Consider the following 14,286-nt stretch of genomic DNA (forward strand, 5'->3'; position numbering starts at 1 on the left):
CGGAATTCGCATAAGTCAAGTTGTGTCACAAACCAGTTCCAACCAGATACATGGGGATTAGGCTGGGTGTTGCGTCAAGACAGCAGGATTATCAAAGGCTACTGGAGATGTCAAAGATTGCCTCGTATCCTAGACACGAAAACAAATACTCGGATACGTTACCATGTCTTGTTAGACTCCTCCTTTTCCTTTGCCTTGGCCGCATCCCTCTCCAGCTTTCTTTTCTTTATTTCGGCTATCCTTTCCTCTTTCTCTGTAGTCTTTCTCTTAATCTCCCTCTCCCTCGCTCTCTTCTGTTTCATTTTCATAGCCTTCCTCCTTTTTCCCTTCTCCAACTTCTCATCATCCCACAGCTCCTTCTCGTCGAGTGGACCGAGACGATCAAGCGCTGCAAGTCTCTTTGGAGATATCGGCTTATTCTTGACAGCCTTGGAGAGCTCAACAGCTTTCGATGCCGCGGCCGCGAAACCGCTTTCCACATGGAAGCCAAGATTGGCATCCTCAATCTGATCATACAATTAGCGATTGTCTGCAGAGCGTAGATTCACATGATGCCTACCATTTTCAGACCAGCTTCGGCGTTTGTGCCTTGTAATCTGACTACCACCTCTACGCCAATGAGATAGTCTTTTGCTGCCGCGATGATAGACTCTGCAATCATGTCACATTTCGTAATACCTATTCCATTCGTTAGTCCAATCCAGTAAAAATGACTCTTCCCACTTACCTCCATAAATATTGATGATGACAACTTTGACTTTAGGATCACTCATCACAACTCTGAAAGCTTTCTGCATAGTCTCCGTAGTTGCCTGGCCACCAACATCAAGAAAGTTGTTGCTCTGCCCTCCATATTGTTGAATGGCATCAGTCGTTGACATTGCCAGTCCCGCGCCATTAACCACAGTTCCGATATTGCCGTCGGACATTTTGACATAGACAAAACCATGAATTTCTGCGAAACGCTCTGCTTGAACCTCAAAAAGCACCTCTCGCGACGCAGTGTATTTCTTCCTGGCAAATTTTGGCGCGTCGTCGTCAAATTCGAAATGAGAATTCACACAGATGAGTCTATAGTTTCCCATCGGACGCAACAGGTCGACCTCAAGGCTGAGCGCTTGGCATTTCGTGAAGATTTCGTGCACGGCAGAGAGTATCTTTTTAAAGCTCTCTCTCAACACTTTACCCAGCTTATGGCGTGCTGCGAAGTTGGCCACGAATGGAGCGAGCTTTTCCTCGCCGTCTTTGAGTTCGAAGTGGTATTGCATCCCCGAGTATGAACCATCTGGCTGTTTTACGGGGTCCTGCAGGTCTCTGATCTTGATAACCGGCGTACAAGTCTTGCGGTCTATTGTCATCGTTAGACGCCAGCGTTGATGAATTTTGATCGCTTCATGCACGTAGATTGATGCTCTGTGGTTTACTCCTAATTCGTCGCACTGAGCATTCCTTTCAGCAAACCATTCCTTCACCATTCGCATTTCCTCAGAATGCTGGGTAAAGGATCCCTTCTCTACGTATAAGACCGGGTTTGACCCCATGGGATCCTGTCTCTTGATATATGCAGACGAAGAGGCTGGATTCAAGTTAGCCTGAATTTCTACCCCGATCCCGCGTCAGATGTCGTGACTTACGATAGCTTCCTACCGTTGACTGCAAGGTGCGCGTATATAATAAGGTAGTAGCTGAAGGGATTTTGAGATCGGCCTAAGGTTCTAAGTCAGTTAGCTGGTTCAAGGTATGGACAAATCATCATACCCTTTTCAGCATAGCCTGGGAGTGATGCTCGAACAAATGCAGACTTCTGATCTGGTTTGAGATGCTTGGTTGATGTCTTAAGGCGAGTTTCGACGACAACACGCCGCAGTTCCACGGCAGAAGCCGGTCACGAAACGATCCAGATCCAATCTTGGTGGCCATTGTCGATAATTATTGTCTTAGTCGCATGGGAAGCGATGAGAATCGATGCGGCTTTGAAAGAGGAGAGATTTCTTGGCTACTGTTGACGTGAGGGGTGAACAGGAAGCCCCACTCGAATGTCGGTTAATTCAGTATCTCCCTAAAATGGCCAATTCGCTGTCATAAGAGAAGTTGTAAATTAAGAATTACGGGCTTGAACTTGTGTACTTCAAGGTCAAGGTTTATCTGGGGAAGCTATCGCAAAATCCAAGTCGCGACTGGGCACGTGACTTCATTCTCGGGCACGATCAATGACGAGGTTCGACACAAGTGCAGAAAGAGTAAGGAAGAAGTAAGAGAAATAGAGGAAGGGAAAGAAGTCGTCTAATACTATAAAGCAGAAATCTATTTGTACTTGAAGGTGCGAAGGAAGGGGTCTGCAAAAAGAAAATGGTCAAAAGGCAAAAAACATACAACAGCGGGGATTCGCTGGTCGTCACCGACCCAACTACTAATCCGCCGGTTAGTGGCTTGACTATGGGAGAGCGGACGGGATCCCGTATTTTCCACTACCTTTGGTCGTATGTGCTAGAAACAAAGATTTGATGATATATATACTTTACAAGCAAGAGTAAAACGCTCTCAAGTCTACAGTAGCGCCTTGGTTGTCCCCATCAGTTAACGGCTTGACTATGAACGAGTAGACGGCCGTGTAACCCAATCCCAACAATGTGAAAATGATTGCTATTTAAATTTCCACTGGCCGAGCAGTCAATACTTAGGGGAAAGATAGAAAGGAAGGCGCAAGTATATCCTTCGGGTTAGAAAAAAAGACTTTGCTTTCCCTTGGGAGTCCTACGGACTTGAATTCTTTGAGATAGTTCCCTCACTGCCCCGACCTGCCCCTAAACTCCAGATACTGCAGGGAATCCGCTTAGGAGGCACCCGCTGTAAGATCTATACCTACCTAGGTAATTTGGACCTTTTGCGAGTGAGGCTGTTCCTTGCGGGTCCGAAACATGTCACATCAGTCAGATTTGTCTGCCTAAACTGGAAGTACCCGGTCGTGAATTAATCGTGAATTGTTCGTTAAATCAATGGGCATCTTATCACCTGTAAGTGAATGCATTCCCACTGTTGTTCCGTATTCTTGCAGCCCTACGACCCAGAATTAGTCAGTTTTCTCGTCTTGGCTGCGTGAACAACCCAGGCAGAAGTGCGTCGCTCAGACATTCAGGCCCCCAACTACCAGTAGGATCACGACACATCTAAGCGAGGTCTTTATCTTGAGGCTCAGACTCATCTGTAAAAGAAAGCCTTGCGAACCAGAATAATGTAGTCGCAGTTGCCTTGGCTTACCTCTTCTTTTCGTATATTTAATGGTGGTATAATCGCACAGTTCAGAGACATGCACTTTAAATTTTTATACTATAACATTTAAAGACAACTCACCTATCACCATGCCTTACATTGACCCTACACCACCTCAAGACGATTCATCGTCCAATCAGCCTTCTGACGCGGATCCCTCATCCCGCTCTGAATCCCCTGCTGAGGATCTTCCAAAGACCCCAGACTCGACCCACTGTGATGGCCCTGAGCCGGTCGTGACCGATCTACAAAATCTCAAACAAGATGATGCTCAAATTGTCGCTGACAGTATCGCTAACCTCTTTGTTGATGCGGTCGCATCCCGGCTGGCAAAGTTGAAGAGCCTTGAGGAGCATGCCAAAGAAGCAGCCGAGAATCAAGAAGAGACTAAAGAAGAAGAGACCAAGGAAGAAGAGACCAAGGAAGAAGAGACTAAGGAAGAAGAGGCTAAGGCTGATGAAGAGAAGTCAGAAGCAAAAGAAGAACCAGAGCTGAAATGGACAGACCTTCTTGTGGATGAAGATCAAGATTTCGAATTGGTAGACGATAAATCGCCCTCGCAGATCGAATGGTCAAGACGGAAGCGAGAAGAAGGCCAGAAGAACGAACACATGGATCGTATTATGGCCATGGTCGGTCACGAACAGGTCAAGGCTTACTTCCTATCTGTCCTGGATAAAATCAGCATATCGAAGCGTTGGGGCAAAAGCATGGATGACTGGTCCTTCGACCTTGTGCTTCACGGTAACGATGGCACTGGTGAGTTCCATCTACCCAAGCAAAGTCCTGTGCTGCGTTTCTAACAAATTTTAGGAAAAAGAAGAATCGCACAGCTATATGCAGAGTTTCTGCATAGTGTTGGCGTGGTACCCAATCGCAAGTTTGCCATCAATGACGGCCATTGGGCATCAGATGAGGATGCAGAGGCTTCAGTAGGTTTTACCGGTCACATCATTTACCTAGAGCTCTGCTGATCTACCAGGTTATCTTTTTCTGCGCAGCCGACGGTATCGACCGAAACTCTGAGGTAGAGAGGATCTTGGAAGTTTCCGAAAAGTCCGAAACCCGCGAATCCCGTACTGTGGTTATGCTTTCGTACAAGACCTTCAGCTCTTCCTCACGAAACGTATTAGATGTTTCCGAAGTCTCCCGACGCCGCTTCTCAAATCGCCTCACCCTTGAGAACTACAAAGAGAAGGATATACTCCAGCTGCTGAGGCTTTTGTGCAAAAAGCCCGAATACAAGCTCCAGTCTGACAACGTGCTCGAATTTCTGGCACGACAAATACAGAAAAAGCACGCCGGAAAGGATAAATTCAGGAATGCCCACAAGATTAAGGATGAGCTCGAAAAGGTCTGGAAGAAAAGTCAAACTCGAGCAGACGAAGAGTGGTACAGCTGGGCAAAGACGCACTCTCCTGAAGACGGTCTGGAATTCTCGAAACAGGATGGAATCACTCTTGATGATATTCTGGGACCGGCACCCGAGAACGTCAGAAGCAAGAGTGAAGCTTGGAAGAAGCTCGAGAACATGATCGGACTGGAAGAAGTCAAGGAAAACCTGGGGCGTATCTTCGACATGGCTGAGTTCAACAGCCAACAGGAGCGACATGGACGTCAACCTCTGGATGCAAGCTACAATCTCTGTTTTCTTGGAAACCCTGGAGTCGGCAAAACCACCGTTGCGGAGCTTTACTCCCAGATTCTCAGCGAACTGGGTATCGTGTCTCGTGGGCATATCGTATCCAAACAGGCTTCTGACTTGTTAGGTGAATACATCGGACATTCGGAGGCCAACACCACCAGAGCTCTTGAAGAAGCGAAAGGTGGTGTTTTGGTCATTGATGACGCTCACCTACTCTACCAAGAGAGTTGCAAAGGCAAAGGGTCCTCAGATTCGTTCCGAAATGGTATCATCGATACACTGGTTGCCAAGATCTCTGGCGGCGCAAGCGAGGATCGCTGTGTTATCCTGTGTGGTTACACGGACAGGATGCAGAAGATGTTTCTCAACACCAACCCGGGCCTGCAGAGGCGGTTCCCAGTCGAGAGTTGCCTCAAGTTTGAGAACTACGACGACGAACAACTCCAACAGATTCTGAGACTGAAAATGAAACGAGATGAGCTCACCGCGACGCACGAAGCAAGCGAGGTCGCTCGTGAGGTGCTGAACAGGTCCAGGAGAAGGCCTAACTTCGGAAACGGCGGCGACGTTGAAACTCTCTTGTCCCGAGCAAAGACCCGCCGAATCACACGATTAAGGAACGCAAAATGTCCCTTCTTGGAATTCCAGGACCGGCCTTTGGAGCCTGAAGATTTCGATCCTGATTTCGACAGGGCCTCAAGGGCGGATAAGCACCGCAATGCTTTGTTCCAAGACTTTGTAGGGTTTGATAATGTCACTGGAAAGTTCCAAGAATATCAGAAGATGGCAATTGGAATGCGGCGCTGTGGGATCGATCCCAAGTTATACATTCCTTGGGCATTTGTCTTCAGCGGACCTCCAGGAACCGGCAAGACGTGAGTACTCCACTGCCCGTTCTTAGGTATAAACTAACAGCTTTCCAGTTCAACAGCCAGAAAGGTTGGCAAGCTCTTCTACGACATGGGCTTCATCTCATCAGATGAGGTCGTGACATGTTCTGTCACAGATCTCATTGGCCAGTATATAGGAAGCACAGGTCCCAAGGTCATCAGCCAATTTGAACAGGGCCTCGGCAAGGTTCTTTTCATTGACGAAGCTTACCGCTTGGTGGGAGACTCTTACCACAAGGATGCCATCGGAGAAATTGTCGATACCATGACCAACCCACGCTTCGCTCGCAATATGGTTGTCATCTTGGCAGGATACGGAGACGAGATGGAAACTCTCTTGAGCACCAACCCAGGCTTACGAAGCAGATTTCCGACAATCATTGAGTTTCCTCACATGGCACCTGAAGATTGTTTGTGCCTTCTTTCAAGGCTACTTGCGAAACTCAACATTCACCTTTCGTCTTCGGTAACTGAGTCGGGTTCGGCCCACAATACCATCATTGGCATATTGCGGGCACTTACTGGCACCAAGGGATGGGCCAGTGGACGTGATATTGAAAATCTTAGCAGGACTATTACTGAGCGTGTGTTTACAAAGGTAGGTGATTTTGAGGAGGTTGGTGAGCCTGGGGCGCTCGAGATTTCTTTTGATGAACTCGTCGACTGCTTGGAAGCAATGCTTAAGCAAAAGGGAGGTCGGTATCTGGAAGAAGTGTCCTAGGAGATGGTAGCACTGGGAAGGCTTGTGGCTGCTCAGCAGATATCAAACCAACTCTGTCATTATCGCAGTTCAAATAAGATTAAGGTTTACATCAAAGGGGTTAGATAGCGTCTTAACAAATAACATGAATTATATGAATGATGCCTATATGCTTAATCAAATGCTCGACGTCCACTCTGGATCGCTTCGTTTATGTCAACCTTTGGCTTGACCTTTGTCATCACCTGAGGCAGTGGTTTTCCGCTCAGCAGTTCTGCTATTTCTTGCCCCAGAGCTCCCGCATGACCAACAACCGCCACACCAGCTTCCTCTAAAGCCCTCATCTTCACACTTGCGGGCACATCCACAACACTTCTCAGAACTGCTCCAGCATGGCCCATGATCTTTCCTTTGGGTGCACTCTGACCAGCTATCATTCCAACGATAGGCTTTGGGTTCGAGGTATTTCTTCGATATTCTGCGATGAGGTCTGCTGCTTCAAGTTCAGCCTCCCCTCCGATCTCTCCGATCATAATGATTCCCTCGGTTTCTTCGTGCTCGAAGAATACCTTCAAAGCATCTGTAAAATTGGTGCCTGGAGTATGTCAGCATAGCTTCGCCCTGTCGAGAAACTTGAATTACCTGGAGTCAGATCTCCTCCTACTCCTATAACCAAAGACTGTCCTAATCCGAGTTCCGTCGTTGCGCCAACTGCTTCGTAGCTCAAGGTTCCTGATCTAGACACAATTCCAATACGACCACACTTGTACTGCAGGTAGGGCATGATTCCAACGCGACATTGTTCTGGGGCAATGATTCCAGGACCGTTCGGTCCGACGAGCCTGCTCTTCGACTGGGTTCTCAGAACCTCGTGGACTCGTAGCATATCGTGAGCTGGAACATGCTCTGCCACAGAGACAATGAGAGGAATCTCAGCTTCTATGGCGTCAATAATGGCATCTGCAGCCAACGCTCCACGAATAAATACCGCCGAGACGTCAGGCTTCAATTCCTTAGCAGCCTAAGGTTCTTATTAAATTGGATGACCTGGAAATTTGTTTAGCCCTCTACTTACATCTTTGACTGATCCAAATAGTGGTAGATCCAGATGTGTCTCCTTATCTGGGTTCAGAGTGACACCTCCAAGTACTTTTGTCCCATAAGCAATCGTGTCTGTAGCATTCTTGGTCGCCTATGGTGCAAAGTTAGAATGTGTTACGCGCCCTAGTCTCGGTTTCCATACGACTTGACCTGTGAAGCCTGTATAATTGATACCATTTATCAGCTTGCTTCATTTACAGTCGCGTTCAAACTCTGAGTCCTACCTTGATATATAACTCTGGAATGTTCATTTATTTTTAGGTTTTTTATCGTCTTTTCATATGGGCTTATATGTGCGGAATTGGAAAATGCTCCTTTTGAGACCCCTTCCGCAGCGAGTTTAGCTACAGTACGCAATCGTGAAGCCGACATGGCGGATGACCTGTCGAGATGAATGAGGTTTGACTGGATGATAAATTGGTTCAGTCCATCAACAGATGGGCACTCTAAAAAAGAGGGGGCTCGAAGACCCCGCCGTACGCCGCCAAAGGATGGCTCCAGGGGGGCTCCAGCTTTTCAAGCGAGTGGTACAGAGTCATTACAGGGGATCCGGCGCGGTCACATGACGTTTGTCCTCTGTAAGCTAGCTCGCTACAGCTGCCCGGGCAGATTCGTTAGGTATCTTGGGCTGTCTTCACTTACAGCAACAATGGAACTGAATGTAATTCTAGTCAATTGCATAACTACTCCTAAGAAGTAACCTAATCTATTGACGGGATATTCTCGACAATATCGCACCTGTAATCAGAGCTCTGGGTTGTTGCGTAAAAACTCCTCCAAGCCTGTAACCTTGACATCGAGTTTATCGTTATCCAGTTCTCCAAGAGACCATGTCCCATCACCAGTGAACAACTGGTAGAACCAACCGATATGCGGCCAAAACATATTCCTTTTCCCTTTCTTCCTAGCTTCCAACGCTCTCTCACGCAATTCTTCCAAATTGCCTTTCTTCTGAACATGCACCTCACAGTCTCTGACCTTTCCATATGTCTCAGCGATCTGCTCAAGGGTACCGGACCCCGAGCAAAGCGTCCAGAACCCACCCTCGGCTGCATCATCCCTCTCGATAACAGCAGCTGTGAACTCCGCCGCATCGCGCTCTGCGGTCCAGTGCCAGATTTCTTCTCCCGTGCCCCAAATATCCATGGTCTTTCGCTCAGGGTCCCAGACACCATTGTTAGCGGGGCTAAAATCCCCATGACCAGGGAGCGAAAACAGAACTTCTGCCAAAACGCCCGTGAAGAAGTAGATGGGCTTAAGGTCAGAGGTGAGTTCAACCTGGTTTCTGAAACAAATGTATGGATCGTAACTTTCGTGAACGCCAAGCTGCATGTCCTTCCAATTATAGTTCCATGAAGAGGCTACATACTTGTTGACGCCTGCTCGCTCGGCAGCGCGTAGAAGGAGGAGTTGACCTTCGAGGGCTAACTCGGGAATGCCTGTGTAGACGCATATGACCGCGTCGACGCCCTTGCAAGCGCGATCCAAGGCGGTAATGTCGTAGTAATTGTCGCTTCGTATGAAGCTTTCCAGTTTCTTTCGACTAGACATGTCGAGCTTGGAAGGGTGACGTCCGAGTCCACGGACTTGATGGCCCCGGGAATGAAGACTGTCGATCATCTTCTGGCCGAGATTGCCAGTCACGCCAGCCACGAGAATGAGCATGATGAAATATGGGCAGGAGACTAAATGAATGATATACTGTATTAATCTTTTCCTTCCTTTGAAGCGACTTCATATTTATATTAATGATGGGGGCATGTCAGCATCTAGACTTACCCTGGAATTGTACATGGTTGTTGATCTTGGTGGGTCATTACCGATGTCTGGCAAAGGTCTGAGAGGTTGGAGTTAGAGGAGGGTGACGTCCTCGTGAAGGCTATTACTAGAGCCATCATTTGAAATTGTCCGATAGTCCGACGTGGGCTGGCTCGAAAAGGATGCGATACCCCAGGTTTTGAGAAACATCGAGGGCTGTAAAACTTCCACTTTAACCACAGCAAGACAGGGACTTAAAAATACCCCGCGGTAGTAAATGCAAGCAATGCCTTGTTGTTAAAATATTTATGGAGGACATGAGGCTGCCATTATCTCTGCGAGCTCTTGTAGAGCGAGCTCGCAACTCTGTCATTTAAAAGAAAACCAATGACTACCAAGGTTTCTATTTCTCTTCCATCAGAAACAATTAAGATTGCCAATATGTCGTCAGTAATTAACTTCCATCCTCGTCCAAACTCGTGAAAGTGGAGCACTAGCCCATGTTACCGCCTACCAGAATAGAAAAGACACAGCGGCAGAAATTTGTCGTCCCCCACCTGAGATCGAGTTTTTTGCGACATGCGCCGTCAAACTTCGTTCCATTACTCCGCCAAGCATAGCAGCAGCTCCCAATAATTCTTTCAATTAAACGAACGACCTAACAGACAAACAGTCAATATGAAGGTTGTTCTTGTGAGCGGCGGAGTCATTTCCGGTGTCGGCAAAGGTAAGCTTCACTGACCCTACCTTCGCAGTATTGGCTTCTGTACTAACTTTGATCTCCAGGCATAATTGGTATGACTCTTTACGAACCTCTCGCAGACTTCTCGACGACTAACAATTCTCAGCCAGCAGTGCTGGTCTTCTTCTGAAGACCATGGGTCTTCGAGTTACGGTATGATGCGACAGATCCACGATTGAAGATCTTTAACTAACACCACCAGGCCATTAAAGTAATACCCCGCCGACAGCCCGACTCGCTCACGACTCTAACAGACGACTAGACCGATCCTTATATCAACACCGATGCTGGTCTCTTGAACCCTCTCGAGTTAGTGCGACCTGAGCTTCTCAATTACACCTCCGCTAACAATTGCTAGGCACGGCGAGTGCTTCGTTCTCGACGATGGCGGCGAGGTACGCTAGTTCTACACCGACACAAAACTTGCGCTGACTCTTCAGACCGATCTCGATCTCGGAAACTACGAGCGGTATGTTCTTCGACACATTACCGCAATCGAAACCCACGACGTGGACTAATACGGAACCAGATACCTTGGCATCCAATTGAGCCGTGACAGCAACATCACTACCGGCAAGATCTACAAGCAGGTCATTGTACGAACTTACGCGACTCCTTGATATGCGACAGGCGACTAATACAATGGATGTAGGAGAAAGAGCGACGAGGAGATTATCTCGGAAAGAGTATGTATTCTGCTATACGGTAGTGTTGAGTTTGTGCTAACGGTGGAAATAGCTGTTCAGGTACATCAAACCGAAATCGAACGATCAAACGACGGGACTAATAGTATTGAAGGTCGTTCCTCACATCACAGACGCCATTCAGGACTGGATTGAGCGTGTCGCTAAGATCCCTGTGGATGCTTCAGGAGAGGCCCCCGATGTCTGCATTAGTACGTCATTCTGAGATTTAACACTGGACGAAATACTGACTTGTGGTAGTTGAGCTGGTACGCCAAAACAATTCGCGACTGGTAGGAACCAGTAACTGACCTTGAAACTAGGGTGGTACAATTGGTGACCTCGAGTCCGGTCCATTCGTTGAGGCCCTCTCTGTAAGATAACTGCTCCTCGATTGACGACGAAAAGCTAACGACTTCAAGCAACTCCGCCACCGACTTGGTCGCGACAACTTCCTAAGCATCAGCGTTTCCTACGTCCCCATTATCAACGGAGAGGAGAAGACGAAGCCTACCCAGCATGCCATCCGACAAGTGCGAAGCGCTGGTCTCATTCCCGACGTGGTATGTATTGCGATTCCGGACGTCCTGCTTTTCTAACAGTTACAAGATTGCCTGCCGTTGCGAGCGAGAGCTTGACCAAGCTACCATCACAAAGATCGCCCGAAGCTGCCAAGTCGAGGACGAGCAGGTCATTGGTGTGCGCAACATGGACACCATCTACCAGGTCCCTCTCCTTCTCGAGCAGGAGGGTCTTCTGAAGCTCCTGAAGAAGGGTCTGGCCCTTGAGAACTGCCAAGTCACCCCTCCTATGGCTCAGAAGGGTCAGGCTCTCTGGGATCTCTGGAAGAAGACCGTCGTTCCCGACCGACACCTCGAACCCGTCAACATTGTTCTTGTCGGCAAGTACGTCAGCCTCGACGACTCATACCTCAGTGTCCACAAGGCGCTCGAGCACTCAGCCATGCGATGCAACCGAAAGCTGAACCTCGTTTCCGTCGACTCCGAACACCTCGAGCCCGATATGCAACAGAAGGACCCTCGCAAGTTCCATGAGGCTTGGGCCCATGTTGTCCGCGCGCAGGGTATTATTGTTCCCGGAGGCTTCGGAACCAGAGGTATTCAGGGTATGGTCGATGTTGCCAAGTGGGCTCGTGAGCGTAAGCTCCCCTACCTGGGTATCTGCTTGGGTATGCAGACTGCTGTCATCGAGTATGCTCGCAACGTCATGGGTCTTAAGGGAGCCACCTCCGAAGAGTTCTCTGCTACAGCCGAGCACCGTGTCGTTATCTTCATGCCCGAGGGTTCCAAGGAGTAAGTCAACAAGAACCGACACGAAAGAAAGGCACTAACAAGTGACAGGCAAATGGGTGGTACCATGCGACTTGGTAGCCGCACATCTCACTTCAAGGAGGGTACCGAGTGGAGCAAGCTCCGAGGCTTGTATGGAGGAGTTCCCGTCGTGGAGGAGCGTCACCGTCACCGTTATGAGGTGAACCCCGAGTACATTGAGGATCTCGAGAAGGCTGGCCTCTCCTTGACCTCTATGGATGACCAAGGTGTCCGAGTTGAGACCATTGAGTTGAAGGACCACCCCTTCTTCGTTGGGTGAGTATCCGCTCGTCGCGTTCATGTGTCATTCGCTAACCGTCCCCAGTCTCCAGGCTCACCCTGAGTACAAGTCCAAGACTCTGGCGCCCGCTCCTTCGCGTGAGTACCTCAACCCTAATACATCTACCCAGACTAACAGTTTTATAGTGCTCGGCCTTGTCGCCGCCAGCTCTGGATGCCTCGACGAGATCATCGAGGCCGCCCACCAGAAGCAGAACTCCGCCAACGGAGTCAGCGATGTTACCAATTTCTAAAATGGGAAAGTCAATGCGCGTTTCGGTACTGGGAAAGGATGAATAGACTAGGTCACGGATATGAAGGGAAAAGGGCTTAGAGCTACATAGGACGTGAGATAATGAGGCTTTTTAGACTGCATGGCTGGCGTTGGTTGCTTAAAAATGAACTATACCTGGGAGAAAAATGATAGACATGAAATTTAAAATGCATTACAGGCTGAAGTGCTCTCGGTTTGAAGTTCTGGGTCCTTGCTCGTGATAATTTGATACGCTACAGCGCATCTCACAATTAACTAAGCGTTGAAGCAATTGCGTATATCTTCAATAGACAGGTACAATAGTCCATCGTGGCAAACCATTAGATGGCAAGAATACTTGATACAATTTCAGTGAAGGCATCGAGGATTAATTAATACAGCCAGTGCAATCTGTGTTGTAATCATGCGGAGTTGCACTTCGGTGAACCTGACCTTGGATGATAATGGTGGCCTCTGCTGTTTGCTTCTCTTGGTCAACTGAGGAGTGCATCGATCTGTATAAGATGGAGTGTTGCAAAAGTGGCGGCGTCTTGGTGTTAAATAGAAGCGGTTTCACTGCAATTTTAACCTCACTCGATGGGACGGGCTTGGAGGCATCCCATGACGACAGAAGCGGATTGCAGCTTTCACATCGCGGCGCCCGCTGAAGCCGAAGTTTCAGTGGACTCACCCGCTATAACTTGGTATCGTTACCACCACCTAAGCAATCATGAATCTACAACAAACATTTAGCCAGCATCGGATCGATCAAAACAAGCAACAGCATTCGTCAATACTTTGACATAATTCGAAACCTATTCACGTTATACACCCAAATTGCCTTAATTCTCCCCATCTCCAATCCCACTGCAACGTACTACGCTCAACACCTTGTCACTTTCTAACGAGATCTCGCTGGCAGGGCAGGTCAAACAAAACTACCGCGCCGTTGATGTGCGTTCTTCCCCAGCACGTCCCACATATCCATGCTCTCTACATAACTCTGACATGAACCCTTCTAGTATCGCACTGAACTCTGGGATTCATGTCAAGGGCATGAATGTGGGTTTGGACCGAGCAAGTCAGAGGGCATGAGAAGGACGCTTTTTGACCGCTGTGTCCGATATTCGCCGTGACGGACGAGAATATACAGGGTCCCAAAAGCCTTTTACTGCTGGCTGTCTGTACCTAAAGCTGTCCATCGCTTTGGCGTCTAGTCAGGGACCTGCGGTAAGATCGCCTGCCATAACCCGCCCATCTGGTCGAAGCGTCCGACCACAATAACCTTATCTCGAATTGGTCTTGGCGGATTAACGGCACATCCCATCGTAACATCACATCACGACCCTTACCGATTAGCGATTTTTCATCCTTTTACTCAAAGCCAATCAATCCCCTGTCAGACCATTCTCGATTTCTCCGACCATGTTGCGTGTCCCATGTGGCTCATCCCTGAACAATATGACGTCGGCTGTGCCACAGAAGCAGGTTTTTAGCCACACCATAACGGCATGGCATCACAATGCGTCTATTGTACAACCGTCTGGATGATGGAAAGGACCAGTGAGGATCTACGTTTCAGATCGAGCACGGCAGATCCTTGCTTGTGATATGACGTATCTTTTCATCATGGG

General features: G+C 48.4%; 5 protein-coding genes across 5 annotated transcripts; 2 read left to right on the top strand and 3 right to left on the bottom strand.

Moving 5' to 3' along the window:
* Nucleotides 1-158: 158 nt before the first annotated feature.
* Nucleotides 159-1,920, bottom strand: FIESC28_05642 (uncharacterized protein; the record flags this gene model as incomplete). The annotated part of the gene is made up of 5 exons (XM_031159787.1): nucleotides 159-506; nucleotides 560-678; nucleotides 728-1,576; nucleotides 1,635-1,707; nucleotides 1,759-1,920. 5 exons carry the CDS (start codon nucleotides 1,918-1,920, stop codon nucleotides 159-161), a joined length of 1,551 nt encoding a protein of 516 aa, XP_031016102.1.
* A 1,439-nt stretch (nucleotides 1,921-3,359) lies between these two features.
* Nucleotides 3,360-6,526, top strand: FIESC28_05643 (uncharacterized protein; the record flags this gene model as incomplete). The annotated part of the gene is made up of 4 exons (XM_031159788.1): nucleotides 3,360-4,029; nucleotides 4,084-4,202; nucleotides 4,253-5,790; nucleotides 5,839-6,526. The coding sequence occupies 4 exons, from the start codon at nucleotides 3,360-3,362 to the stop codon at nucleotides 6,524-6,526; spliced, it is 3,015 nt and encodes a 1,004-aa protein (XP_031016103.1).
* Nucleotides 6,527-6,678: 152 nt separating this feature from the next.
* On the bottom strand, nucleotides 6,679-7,978 carry FIESC28_05644 (uncharacterized protein; the record flags this gene model as incomplete). Its single annotated transcript, XM_031159789.1, has 4 exons — nucleotides 6,679-7,100; nucleotides 7,148-7,526; nucleotides 7,581-7,697; nucleotides 7,955-7,978. 4 exons carry the CDS (start codon nucleotides 7,976-7,978, stop codon nucleotides 6,679-6,681), a joined length of 942 nt encoding a protein of 313 aa, XP_031016104.1.
* Nucleotides 7,979-8,350: 372 nt separating this feature from the next.
* FIESC28_05645 (uncharacterized protein) lies at nucleotides 8,351-9,271 on the bottom strand (the record flags this gene model as incomplete). Its single annotated transcript, XM_031159790.1, has 1 exon — nucleotides 8,351-9,271. The coding sequence occupies one exon, from the start codon at nucleotides 9,269-9,271 to the stop codon at nucleotides 8,351-8,353; it is 921 nt and encodes a 306-aa protein (XP_031016105.1).
* A 771-nt stretch (nucleotides 9,272-10,042) lies between these two features.
* FIESC28_05646 (uncharacterized protein) lies at nucleotides 10,043-12,653 on the top strand (the record flags this gene model as incomplete). The annotated part of the gene is made up of 18 exons (XM_031159791.1): nucleotides 10,043-10,091; nucleotides 10,151-10,159; nucleotides 10,213-10,259; nucleotides 10,309-10,317; nucleotides 10,369-10,415; nucleotides 10,465-10,501; nucleotides 10,547-10,575; nucleotides 10,636-10,702; nucleotides 10,759-10,792; nucleotides 10,845-10,852; nucleotides 10,905-11,001; nucleotides 11,051-11,058; nucleotides 11,113-11,163; nucleotides 11,212-11,352; nucleotides 11,399-12,102; nucleotides 12,151-12,396; nucleotides 12,446-12,498; nucleotides 12,547-12,653. 18 exons carry the CDS (start codon nucleotides 10,043-10,045, stop codon nucleotides 12,651-12,653), a joined length of 1,743 nt encoding a protein of 580 aa, XP_031016106.1.
* Between the last annotated feature and the right edge of the window lie 1,633 nt (nucleotides 12,654-14,286).

The sequence above is a fragment of the Fusarium coffeatum genome (genome assembly GCF_003316985.1).
Source record: "Fusarium coffeatum strain FIESC_28 chromosome Unknown BRIP53273_contig_122, whole genome shotgun sequence".
Taxonomy (NCBI): Eukaryota; Fungi; Ascomycota; class Sordariomycetes; order Hypocreales; family Nectriaceae; genus Fusarium; species Fusarium coffeatum.